The sequence below is a fragment of the Hibiscus syriacus genome, unplaced genomic scaffold (assembly GCF_006381635.1).
Source record: "Hibiscus syriacus cultivar Baekdansim isolate YM2019G1 unplaced genomic scaffold, ASM638163v2 tig00112532_pilon, whole genome shotgun sequence".
Lineage (NCBI taxonomy): Eukaryota > Viridiplantae > Streptophyta > Magnoliopsida > Malvales > Malvaceae > Hibiscus > Hibiscus syriacus.
Window position 1 is genome coordinate 150,682 of NW_024063359.1, and position 13,907 is coordinate 164,588.

Consider the following 13,907-nt stretch of genomic DNA (forward strand, 5'->3'; position numbering starts at 1 on the left):
GAATGTGTAGTGAATATTCTCGCGCTCTCGCTGCCTCTGTTTGCCATGCAGCAGGTACTCCAAATGTGGTTCGCGGGGTCTCTACTTAGAGTCTTCCTTCCCTGGATGGTTCAAATTAAACTCTGACGGAGCTTGGTTCCCTTCGACTGGTCTAGCTGCCTGTGGGGAGCCATCCGAGACTCAAACGGCCATCGGATAATCGGTTTCACCAAAGCACTTGGGTGTTGTTCCGTCCTTGATGCAGAACTCTGGAGTGTCTATGAAGGTTTGAGAATCACGTGGGAGATGGGTATGAAGAGCGTGGAAGTCGAATCAGATAATAGAGAGGTAATCCAGCTACTTTGTCAAAGGAAGGCAATGGAAGAGGCCTCTCACATGATTCCCCATCTGATCGTTCACCTACCGGAATTTGCAACTCCGGTTTTCTCATATCTCTCGTGATGCCAACCATGTTGCAGATGTCATGGCAAAGGTAGCTTGGTCAAGACGTTCTGGTGCTTTCAGTTTTGGTATTCCGCCTGAGGTGCTTTCCAGCGCTCTCGGGGAAGATGGTGGCCACACAATTGTGATGTAGTCCGGCTGACTTTATTCTCTCCATGTAATAATAATAAAAAAATCCCTGCACTTCGATCTTATCTTTTGAGACTTCAAACTATTTCTCTCAAACGATATCATATTCAAAATTCCAGTGAATTCTTTCCTTAAAAATATAATGTATGTAATGTATCTTATCATTACAATGTACTCCTTGTATATCTAAGGAAAAAAACTTGGTTTGTGGGAAAAAAGAAAAAGTGTTTCAAACTAATAATAGTATCTCCGAAGGTAATCTATCCCTCCTGACCCACCAAAAATAGTTAAGTGGTAAATTAAAATAAATAAAAGCAGAAATCTTGCATTGGAGTTACTGTACAAAAGTATGAATGATAATAAATTTTACAAAACTCCCATTCCCTACACCTCTATCATCTTTTTCTTATTGAACTGCTAATCTCTGGAGATGATCCAAGAACACCTCGAAGCTCACATCGTCGGTAAAGATTATATCTCCGCCCGGATGATGACCATCTGAGTTATATGTCGCCGAAGGATTCAACTTCGCCAGAAGGAAACGGGCCTGACATCCACCATCACAAACCCACTTATTAACACTAGATTTCCCAGAAGAAAGCAAGACGAATGAATGTTGCATTAGCTCATTCTGATCCCAAACTAATTTTTACTGATAATATACCCAAATCTGAATATAAACTCACCCGAATTTTATTTAATACTTAGAACCACGACTTGAAATTTTTATACGATGTTTTATATTATATTAATTTTTTTAAAACTAAAACAAATATGTAATTCAAATATAAAAATAGTTTACTATAAAATTAAAAGATTGCCCGTCCCAACAAAGCCGATTTTCAGGAGGAAAAGAAAATCCTTATAGGGTCAGGCAGGCCAGAACTTGACAATTTCAGATTTTTTACCATCCCTAGTTGCAACTGCATGGTCTTAAGTCTTAGCTAATTCAGCAATTAAACGCTTAATATAAACAGCTAAGAAGCTGACCTGTGAACCATGCTGGTCACAAATGACTAGACGAGGAACCGGAAACCTTTCCTTGATTATTGCATCCGCATCATCCTTAGGAGCTTGCAGCAACTGGGCAAACGCCTACATTGAACAAATATTTTATATTAATTAGTGTTTCAATTGAAGACCAATGCATTGGGTTATATATTCCAACACATAGTCCAATAAAATTATCGTAATCCAGTTTACATGTAAGCAAAACACAGGCTAATGTTACCAATGCAGAAAATAGTGAAAAAATGAAATCGGGATTCAAGGCCAAGGTCTCGAAAACTAAGGGACAAATGACTTTACATCTAGTGGAAATATTTCTCGTTTAATAGCGAAGGGCATGATAGAAGGAAAGAAAAAGATGACATATAATTCTTAATGAGACCATAATGTTCTATCCAGAAGAAAAAGAGACAACAGACATTGAGACTTTGCTAAGCTTCTGGGTACAAATGGAACGATAAAGTTATTGGATTTGGATGATAACTGAATTATTGACTTTGAAATTCTTGCAGCCATTTTGCAATACATGGACAATCTGTGTTTCGAGCAACATTAGACATCCAGATATCAGCTTTGTTTTTCAATTTTTTTTGGATAAATGTGAGTTTTCTTTTCTTGTTCGGCTGGATATGTAAATTCCGAATTAAAGAAAAAATTACCTGATGTTCAGGTTGATTGTGGTATCCAGCTTTTCGCCACTGAGCAATAGTTGAGCCATGGAAAATTACAATAGTGAAATAAGAATCCAAAAGCAGGATCCTGTCAGCTGCAATGGCAGCCACATCAAGCAGTGCCGGTTCTGGAGCGGACTGAAAAGAGTAAGAAATCAGTGAAGGTTGAATCATCACGACTGAATTGGCGACATTTTCCCGGTTCAGGATCATTCTGAAGTATGCCGTCTCATCAGGGCTGTTATTGAATACCTGTAACATAAGAATAACCGCCGTAATTGAAGAAAACAATCCAATATAATCCATAACCTATACTAGACATAAGTTTTAGTTACTGTGATGAATGAGATTGATGACAACCAATATGGAAAATACCTGGACAAACTGTGAACGCCGCAAATGAAACATGAACTGAGGAAATATTGACAGCCTCGGAGAAAGGCTGAAAGTTGATGGGCTATCCTTTTGGTAATCCCCAAAGCGGGAACACATATGTATCAATGCTTTATCCAACCATCTTATAGGGTCAAATTCAGCCTGCATGACAATATCAGGTTAAGAATGGTACACAGCACAATTACGCAGGTCAAAAAATTGCACAGAGGTCTGAAATCAACACTTCAAGGAGTAATTGAATAGGCTGCAGGCAAAACCCATGTGAAAAATTGATGTGGTCAAGGGGAAAATAGTAGTAACTCAAGTAGAATTAGAGCTGAACAAACAAGTAAAGCTTTAGTTTTAGCAATTTCATAGTTCAGCATTCAAGTCAATTATTATCTCCTTGTTCACAAGCATCCACATATGAATTCAAACATATAGACATAAGTTTTGCTTGGACCAGGTAAAAAAATCAACCATAATAGAATAAGGAGATGAAGCCCGTAACTTGGAGTGGATAAAACAAAGTAAAGAATGTAATCCACAAACTTTATTTGTACAAATGAAATCAAGAATATGAGAGACAGGGAGCACATTTAGGAGATGCACACATATCATATAAAAGCCAATGATATTTCTGCATACATGATAAGATATTAATAAAATCTCAACAGGACTATGTCAGTTCTCCACTCGCATTGTTGCAAGAGAACTATGAACTGTTAGCAGTTTCCTGTATATTGCAGAATGACTAGAATAGTATTGTGCTGCTAAGATTTGATGTCAAGTAGCAATCCAAAATGTATATACTTTACTATTTAAGAAATGTTGGGGAACTATCCCCCAATGTCTTGTTTGCACTTCCTGGTTCCAGGAGGGGAAAGAATATTGAAGTTGAGTAGCTAAACCCCAAACTAACAGTTTCAAATCCTTTTCTTAAATGACTAGGATTGCTTTATAACCACACATTTTTCCTTTCTAAATCTGAGCCTTGGAATACTTCCAATGTAATGAGGTTGTTCACCTTATGATTTCCCTTCAGCTTATATTACTTTTGTATAAAGAAAAAAAGGAGGTCATGGAGGAAGCAAAATCCCACAATTATAAAAATATTCCCTCAAAATCTTATTGATGACCTCTAGCATTGAGGTTAAATGTGTTGAAGAAAGTATTGGCTTGTATGATACTGTTTCTTCCAAGAACCATTGGGACTAAAAAACTTGAAAAACATTATGCTTGATATAAAGGTTACCTCAGTTTCCATTTTGAAAGACACTAGGCGTGCCATTACAACAGCTGCTGCTTCTTGGTCAAATCCAGCAATCAAGTCCTACAGCATTAAAAGTCATAGGTTAAATCTTGTGAATACTTTTTTTTATAGGAATCGGATGCCTCATTAAAAACCTCCCTCTAAGTAGTCCACTGCCCTAAGGCAAGAACCCTCTAGTGGAAGGAGGAAAAGAGTACATCATTTTATTAATGATAAAACAATTACATAAAATTTAAAAACACTCCTACAAAAATACATAAGACTTGATACACTCCTGCATGACCTCCCCTCAAAGACATACAAACCAACTAAAAGCAGTACAATCAGCCAATTCCCTCCTTCGCTAGCTTGTCCGCCTCACAATTACAGCACCTAGGAATCCACCTGATAATGAACTGATTTAAAGAAACATCAGACGCAATCTCCTTCAAAAAATTTGACAGGTAAATAGGGACTGAACTTTGATCTTTAATCCATTCCACTGCTGTCTTTGAATCACTTTCAATAATGAGCCTACCCTTCGAAGCCCATACAGATGAAACAAAGATGTCAATGCCTTTCTTGATAGCCTTCATTTCTGCTAGGATGGGAGTATTAGGACCTACATTTACTGAAAATGAAGTCAGTACCACCCGATTCCAGTCCCTTAGAATTCCCCCAATACCATCCACCATCCCCACACTACTCACCGCCCCATCCACATTCATCTTAAAGAAGTCCAGTGGAGGAGGAATCCAGCATAACACAATACTGTCCAGAACCTTAGAGTCTGAAAGGTTGTCAGCCACAGAGGGGTCACCAATTAAGAAATCAACCTGAGTTGAAAATAGGGGATACTTAGCTACAAACTACTTAGCTACTCTGAATCAAACAGTGAAAAATAAAGAGATTCTGTCCAACTTTCCTTTGTCGAAGATGATCTCGTTCCTTAACTTCCAAATGGACCAAAAAACTACCCCTGGAATAAACTTCCATATAGTAGAATATGGCCTCAAATCAGCCCATGAACTGAGCAGTTTAGGAGGGTCTTGCGGAAGAGCAAGCCGAATACCCCAATACCCTATAATTTTCGTCCACAGTTCCCAAGATACAGGACAAGAAATAAATAGATGCTGAACTGATTCAGCATCTTGATTACAAAACGGGCAGAGAATGTTCTCCCCTAAATCAACCCCCCTTCTCAACAACTCCACTCTCACAGCTACTTTTTGATGTGACAATTGCCAAAGGAAAGTCTCCACTCGAGGAGGACGGGAACAGGTAAGACAGAAAAGGATCATCTAAAATTAGCTTTCTTTTGTAATGTTTCCATATATGGCTAAACTCCAGTATAGCCTAGGACTAAAATCAAATATTGACTTTAATCCGTTTTATTAGTTTGCAGTTTTTATGTTGATGATGTATTAGATAATGTTATTTTAGCAATAATATCATGAATACACTATACATAAAAACACCAATTCCAGAAGTGCAAATAGTGAATGATGCATAACCTTGGAAATTTATTAAATTAATAATTTATCATTATTAATCTTCACCAAGAAAATATCACCATTAAAGGATCATCTATAACTAGCTCTCTTATCATCTATAACTAGCTCTTTTGTTTTACTTTTTGATGTTTGATCAGCAGCTAGGTACTAGCAACATTGGGTGAATGGATTTTTCATATCTTTCAACATACAAAAGTGTACACCATCAGATAGCGGAAGGAGGAAAAGTGTGCCTAATAAATATTTGTAATAAAATCAAGTTCAATTACATCCAAAGAGCAAAATAAAATCATTACTTGGATTTTTTGCCGTTTGGTAATAATTTTGTGTTGAATAATCGCAAATAGTTTTGAGGTATATAGATCTCCATTAAAAAACACCTAGGGATGGAAACGGGGTGGATCTTAACCCGGCCCGATATAATCCCAATAAAACCCGATCCCGAGTTTAAATATAATTTTACCCGACCCAAAAATTTAATCAGAAACCTGGCACGATTTAACATAATTTCAATTTTTCAAATACTATGTCAAATTAGAAATATAGCGAAATAAAATACTCATTTATTTAATAACATAAAATCAAAGTAAAATTTAATTGAAAGTCATAATTCTTGTACCTTGTAAGCTAATTTTTTACATATGTTTTAATCAAAACCTAACTAATAATATATAAATATACAAAACGGTATTTTTGTAATTATCTAGCATCGAGATGGGGCAAGTTCTCCCAAAACACAAACCAATTGATTTTAAGATTTTATCCGACAGGAAACACGAATTTCATAAAAATACGACCATATCAAATCAGATCGGGGAACCCGTCAAATACATGTTTTTTGCAATCCATAAAAACACCTCAAGTGTTTGTGTTTCTGAGTTCAATGTTTGAGTTTTGAACTGGTGCATTGCAGAAAAATATGACAACACAGATGAAGATGGCTGGTATATTGGTAATTTTGATTTATTTGGAATATTTTTGCCAAAGTTCCTCTACTCTCCAGAAATTATTTCCTTAATTGATCCAATGTGTACTTTTGGGGTTTACTGAAAGTTTTTCTAAGTGTTACAGAAAGAAAATCCCCAGAACACCTCTTCATTCTTGTTTATTTTGATAGCTAGTATGGTGTTTTGAAATGTAAAAGAATGAAATAAAATTTGCTGGAAAAGAGCAGAGAGTGAGGAATGCTATTGAAAAAGAAGTTAAAACAAAGAAACAAATATAGAGCAAGTAGAAAACAAAATCAGGGATTTGACCAAAGTGAACTTTACAGGTTATCAAATGCATGTTTCCAAAAGAGATGCCAATTACAGTGTCATATCATCACCTTAAAGTCTAAAGTATCCAAACTAATATGCTTAATAGTGATTTACCCCTTGATCTATCCTACTGTATGCAGCAATATATGTAAATCAAGGGTCCCTATGCTGGAAAAAAAGCAAAAAGCTGGAGCAGGCAATAAACTTAATTTTCACAATAAGGACAGAAATTCATGATGTTGCATAATATAAAGTTCATATCTGTTGTACTATTTCATACCTAGTATGACTCTCAATGTCATTCCATTACTTGAGTCGTATACAACTCATAAGGCTAAAGTTAGTGCTAAAATTTACAATATTCTTCAAGAAGAAGAAAAGAGATATTAAAAATTTAAAAGAAAAAGTAGAACCTCAGAAGCCAAATGTGTTGTGCTTAGCACACAGAAAAAGGAAAAAGGATAGACTTCTTCGCCCTTTTCAGTTTGTAGAGGATTGATGTTTTGAGATGCTCAGCCATTCATAACCAATATAGCTACCTCTTTAATAGTCAATCCAAAGAAGCTATCTCAAATATCACCATATCAGATCCCACGTAAATGGTTCCTAGATTTGAATTTTTTTTCCCCTTTAGCAAGTGGTACCTTAGCCTTTGATCAGCACACTGACACCAAATAAATTTAAATAAGTATCTTCAATAGTGTATTAAGCACCTATCTGTGTTCTCTCCCAAACTATACATTTGTATTTCTCTAGTAGTCTAATTAAAAAGGCTACAAGCTTCGTAACAGATTTCATATCTACTCCCCTTCCAACATCCAAGCACACACTCCATCAAATTTGCTAACTGCCTCAAGTCTCAACTAATTCCTTATATACTTGTCTTCAAGCATGTTAAATGAGCATCACATCAAAATCACAGGAAATCTTCCCAATCCATTTCAACTTTGATTTCCATTTTTTCTTAGACAGATGCATACGGACTTTACGGGAAAATTAGACACTGTTGGCCTTGTTTCTTTTTTCCTTTTATTATAATTTCTTTTTGGGAAGAGACAATAATTAGTAGGGAAAATCTTTTAGTGTGAATCAAAAGTCATAAAAAAATGATTCATTGAAGGAGACAATCAATAATTCAATGAAAGGGCAGTACCCAAGAAAAACAAATTAATCACAATAAAAAATCAAAGGCTACCTGTATGCTTCCAGGTCCTGCAACCCATCTTCTTGAAAGACTTGTAACACGAAGTCTCATTTCTCCGGTGCTATGCTGGTAACTACAGAAAAATAACTGTGAGCGTAAGATGTTTGAATTGCTACGACACACAAAAGTAAAACAAGTTTCTATATAATGTGTACATAAGGTAACAGTTCATACTATGTCAGAAATTGGAAATAAAATTGATTGTTTGAGGACTGAAGCATAGCATCAGGGATCTCCTTCTTAACAATATCAAATATTAAACATATTGACGTAGCTTGATCAAGGCCACACATTTTCCATGCACTGGTGCTTCCCTGCCCAACTATAGTGTCAGAGCACAGTGGACCTTTCTGCACATAGTTATTAACAATTAGATATTTTAGGTATGGCCAGTAGAAAAGGGAAACAATGAAAGTCTTGAGTTATATACCTTTTCAAGAGATGCACAGGGCCCAAGAATACCCTGAACTTTGATGTCCTTTGAACAGTTTATCTCAAATATACCACTTCATGCCAAGCAATGAATCAGGATTGTTCAGTGGGTCCAATTATCACAAGTTTATAAATAGAACAGATATAGAACTTCTAAACAGGCCTTTCAATTGCACAACACAAAGCATCCAAAAGTAAATGAAATCTAAAAGTAACCAACCATTGTTCTCAATAGGCTAACATGAACCATTTAGAGCCAAGGCAAATGTATACTAACACAGCATGGGGACCCTACACTTGCAGACAAGCACCATACTAGGAACCTTAAAAGGATGAAGGTTCAGGGCTGGCTTCCTCCTCCACTTCATTTTTACAAAGTTAACGTTGATGGGGCAGTCAGTGGGGACGGGCTGCTAGGGGGAATGGGGGGCATTTTAAGAGATTCAGAAAGTAAAATTCTTGGGTCCTTCTCGCACGTTGTTGGACCAGGTCCTCCCCCACTTGCTGAGCTGAAAGCCATTGAGAAAGGCATTGACTTTTTTCTCTCGTTGGATTGGGCGAGGAAGGGAAGGTTAATTATAGAGAGTGATTGTAAATCAGTAGTGGATTGGATTTTGCTGCCGACATCATCTCCTCGTTTTTTTAGTTCGTTGGTTCAGAAAATTGCTTCCCTAATCTTGGAGAGGGAGATCATTATTAGACATATCCTGAGGAGCTGCAATTGTGAGGCTGATACTTTAGCTAAACAGGGGATTGGATGATGAATGAAGGTTGCCTTAGAGGTTTTTCAGTAGGGTTGGTGGTCTATTGAGGTTGTTGGGGCTGAGTCAGTTTTGGTGTTGTTTAAGGGAGGTTTGGTCGCATTGGGGTTTTGCTTACTACGTTCTGTAATTTTTTAGGTTTTGTTAGTTTGTCTTATGGCTGTATTTTATGTACTTTGTCTTTGATTAAAAAAATCCTAAGGCACTCTTTTCCACCTTCTGCTGATTAAGGAGCTTTCCTAAAAGATTCATTAATCAAGAAGGGGGTTTTTAATGAGGCCTGAAATTCTTATCAAAAAATAAATAAAATCATGAAGAACAAAACTCATGCAACATACACATGTGACCATAGGAAGGCAATGGTGACACACATGTCACTAAACTCGAAGGTGAGTGTCAGATACATGTATGTGTACAACACATGTATGCTCAATTATATAAGTTTTTCTATATATTTGGAGGATTATACCCTCCACACTCGTGTCCAAATATGTGTGGACAGAAGTACTTTCGAAAAAGTGAAGTCCGCATAAAGCAAAACACTACATTCAACAAAGCCTTACTTAGAAGATAGTCCAAGCTCCTTGTCCTCTAACCGGAAAACACGTCTAAGAGAGTCCTTAAATACTGAATGACCAAAACTTTCTGCAAGCACAACAAGTCCCCCTGTTCTCTCAACAGCAACTTTAAGTTCGGCAACACCAACCTACGAAAAAATAAAGTAGAAAACAGAAGAATGTTATTTTATCAAGGAAATTAGATGGGTGCACGTAAAAAGCCACCACTAGAATGCTTTTATACAATATCAGAAAAGATAAATCTATTATTATTCAAATGCGAGCATATACTAACTTGGTCAAGGGCACAAGCAAAGAGATCAAGCACATGTCCTTGGATCACAAGTTGCTTTGCAAGTCCTTCATAGAACTTAACTGCTTTGTGATAATTGGGAGCGGAATCTTTATCTAAGTCCTTGTGGGAACGTATTGGTTCGGATAGATTCTTTGAGACAATCTATAAGGACAAGAGCAGTAAACAAACAAACAAAACCAATAAAAATAGACTGTTATCATGATCAATGAAAAATAAAGGAGCAAAGAAGTCCTTACAGCACCAGGGCCTTCAGTTGAGGGGCCACCAACAAATGACAAGATTCGAGCTCCAGAACCAGGAACGCAGGCACCCAACAAACTGGCAGCAACACTCAAGGCGGTGCCTGTACACCTGCTGGCTCGTTGATCAGCAGGAATGGCCCAAGGATCTTTTTGGAGCTCATCCAAGATCTACAGCAGGGATTAAGGTGATTTAACATTGAATTAGATATTGTTAAAGAAAATTAGCAAAAAGCATACCGAATTGAGGGTAAACTCGCAGTCAGAAGCAGGTAAGAGGAATCGTGCAATGCTCTCAGAAGACAAACCATCTCTAGCACCTGCAACAACACCAGTGGGGGGCTTGGGTTTGATAAGGAAAAAGTTCATCTGCTCAAGAAGTTGGTCTTTGGAGATATCCTTGGAGCCCTTGAGGACATATGTCTTAGGAATGGTACCGAAGCCAAGCTCGTGCACATGGACAAGGGTGCCAAAGGTGATCAAGCCAACAAGAGAATTGTCGGGCAAGAGGCTTATGGACTGGGACAACGCAGACTTGAGGAATGCCATTTCCTCTTCAATAATGTTGGTGTCGACGACAAACATGAAGACAAAAGGAACGGAGGAGGCCTCCCCGGTAGATTGGTACTCAATGGTGGTGTACTGTGGGAAAAGCTCGGCAGGTAGATTTTCATCTGAGATGGAGGCATAGTGGGCAGGGAAGTGATTGCGCTGGAAGCAGAATGGGCAGATCCAAATCTTGGCAGCAAAATCCACAATGGAGAAGGGGTTGAGGACGGAACGGCAGTTCCGGCAACGGAGAGGAGCATAGGGGAGGACTGACATGTTGGGGAATGGCTTGATCGGGGTGTAGATGGCTGACACTGGCACCACACAGTTGCTTGCCTCTTCCTTTGTCCCTGGCACCACGTTCCACGCCATCCGAACCCCATCCTGCCCTTCCAGCTCCATGAACTCGGCCATGATTCTTTTTTCTTTATGCAAGTAATGCAGCCTACCTATGCTGCAAAGAAAGAAAATAGCTATTATAAGAAGAGAAAAACAAATTTGAGGAATGTTGGGAGAAAGGAATTTAGTGACTCGCAAAGCATGTATAAATGAAAATAAACAACTAATTATGGCCTTTACTTCTATTTTTACGAGAAACTGAATAAACTTGCCAGCATAAAGCCAATTGAATTTGAAACTAATGTCCTTCAAAATTAGAGAATAAACTTGCGCAATGAGATGTGAACTAAATCAAGCAGTTACCGAGTGTAAAAGGAAGAGGGACAGGCGCGTGATTACAAATTAGCGTACTACAGTTCAGATTTCAAAGGCAAGGCAAAATCCAAACATCGGGAAATTTAGCAGTCAAGCTAGGGAAATTCCACATTCATCAAAGACTTGCAGTTATAGAAAGAGTTAAATATCACCGAAACCAAGCTACATAAATACACGAACCTAAGTCCTAACTCGATCCATCCCATTCAAAGTGATTAAAATCACGATTATCATCCTAAATATCGTTTAAATTTGGTGGGGATTCTGAAGAAACTGTGAAAAAAAAACAGATATCACAAAAGAATAAAACACAGATTTAAATCAACTCACTGGAAAAGCCTCTGATCTGATGGAGGAATCGAAGAGAGCCGTATCCGATGGAGGAGCTTCCCAAGAAGATCGAGAGAGATCAGAGAACAGATATGATTTTTAATTTTATTTAAATTAAATTAAAATGGAGTAACATTACATAACCAAATGCAAACCCTACATGATGTACGTACAAAGGTATAGTTAAAATTAAGATGTACACTCCACGGAGTTGGTAATGGTTAAGATCAGGTGAACCTTGAGCTCTTTTTTTAAATTTATTTTAACTTCGTTTTGTATCTACTTAAATATGGCAAAATTGCCCAAATAATGCGGTTGGGAAATTTTATTCCAAGTTAATCCATTTCTCATATTATTTTCTTATCTAGGGTGTTTTCTACGGTACAAGGTTAAAGATTTCAGAAAATCTTGGTATTTTCAGACAAAATTAAAGGCTCTGGGATCACTTGGCGTCTTCAGGCAAGTTGACCATGCAAAAGACTCCCAAGAAATCTCAGCATCTTCAGGCAAAATTAAAGGCTTTGTGATCACTTGGAATCTTCAGACAAGTTGACCATGAAGAAGACTATGTGATTTATCGGCGTCTTAAGTGTAGGGTGGTAGGTTCCCTCCGACTGGGAAACACGTAAGCAATAATAGAAATATTAATTATTCATTAATAATCGAGTAGGTTGGTGGTTGAACGAAAAATTAAAATAAATATCCAGGATATTATAAAATAGGGTGTTTTTGTTGAGAATTGAGGAATAAAGTAGTGGTTAGGAAATGAGAGAAAAGGCAAAATCTGGAGAATAATTGAAAGAGTAAGCATCCGAGAAGAATAGCAGAGAAAATTTTTAAAGAAATTTTCTTCTAATCTATAATATGTAAGAATTATTCGAATAAAATTTTATTCATATTCGAATAAAATATCTCTATTTCGGAAAGGTTTTTAAAATATTATTTTTAATATGTTGTTGCAGGTAAAAAAGAAGTGAGTAATAAATTCGAAAATGTTTTTTATAACATCAACTTGTCGAAAGAATAGTAGAGAAAATTTTCTTTCAATCTATAATCTTTAAGTATTATTCGAATAAAATTTCCTTCATATTCGAATAATATATCTCTATATCGGAAATGTTATTGAAATATTATTTTTAATATGTTGTTGCGGGTAAAAAAGAAGTGAGTAAGAAATTCGAAAAGGTTTTTTTTATAACATCAACTTGTCGGAAGAAACTCTCAAGTAAGTGTAAAAATATATTATTTAAAGTATTTTACGATTTATTGTTAGTTACATATTGACTTAGTAAATATCATTTTACGATTTATTGTTTTGTAAATATCATTATTATAATTTTAACATTATTGATTTAGTATTTGTAGTAGAAATGTTAAGATAATTAGATTAACATATTTAATTTAGAATTTGTAGTAGAAAAATAATATTTATTATAATGACGAAAAATAATATTCATTATAATGACAAGAAATAATGACACTAATTATCTATTAATAACCCAGGTAGGTTGGTGGTCGGTGGTTATTAATTATCCATTAATAACCCAGGTAGGTTGGTGATTGGTTGTTGAACAGGAAAATATAATGAATTAGAGAGTAATAAAATCGAAGTAATAATAAGTAGTTATAAAAATACAAAGTAATAAATTTAATCATTATTATAATGTAATCATAGTATTTAAGCCGAACATATTTGCTTCAATATTTGTAGTAGAAAAATAATATTTATTATAATGACAAAAAATAATGACACCATTAATTATCCGTTAATAACCCGGATAGATTGATGATTATTAATTATTCATTAATAATCTGGGTAGGTTGGTGGTTGGTGGTTGAACGGGAAATTATAATGAACTAGGGAGTAATAAACTCGAAGTAATAATAAGTATTATAAAAAATCTGAAGTAATCAATTTATTCATTATTATAATATAATCATAGTATTTAAGCATTATTTTTATAAAAAAATATTGTTAATATATTTATATTTATAATAAAAAAATATTGTTAATATATTTACATTTTTTAAAATTTTAATAATATTTATTATATTTTTTTAAATAATTTATTTTCATTATAATCAAAAATGTAATTTATTCTGAATATCTATATTTTTACGTGTAGAGAAAATGAGCAACAAATTTTTCACGATTG

At 35.8% G+C, this 13,907-nt stretch overlaps 1 protein-coding gene across 4 annotated transcripts; it reads right to left on the minus strand.

Moving 5' to 3' along the window:
- Window positions 1-846: 846 nt before the first annotated feature.
- LOC120181800 (protein transport protein SEC23-like) lies at window positions 847-11,863 on the minus strand. 4 transcript variants are annotated; one of them, XM_039186858.1, is made up of 13 exons: window positions 11,752-11,863; window positions 10,399-11,161; window positions 10,156-10,329; window positions 9,899-10,060; window positions 9,610-9,752; window positions 8,284-8,359; window positions 8,028-8,203; window positions 7,845-7,926; window positions 3,880-3,957; window positions 2,625-2,786; window positions 2,238-2,501; window positions 1,561-1,665; window positions 847-1,117 (listed from the first exon to the last, which is right to left on the minus strand). In XM_039186858.1, the coding sequence occupies exons 2-13, from the start codon at window positions 11,119-11,121 to the stop codon at window positions 977-979; spliced, it is 2,286 nt and encodes a 761-aa protein (XP_039042789.1). In that variant the 5' UTR covers window positions 11,122-11,161; window positions 11,752-11,863; the 3' UTR covers window positions 847-976. The 4 variants fall into 4 exon arrangements, with proteins under 4 accessions (XP_039042789.1, XP_039042790.1, XP_039042788.1 ...); XM_039186859.1 differs by having other exon boundaries at window positions 10,399-11,156; window positions 11,752-11,855; XM_039186857.1 differs by lacking the exon at window positions 11,752-11,863 and adding an exon at window positions 11,614-11,645.
- Between the last annotated feature and the right edge of the window lie 2,044 nt (window positions 11,864-13,907).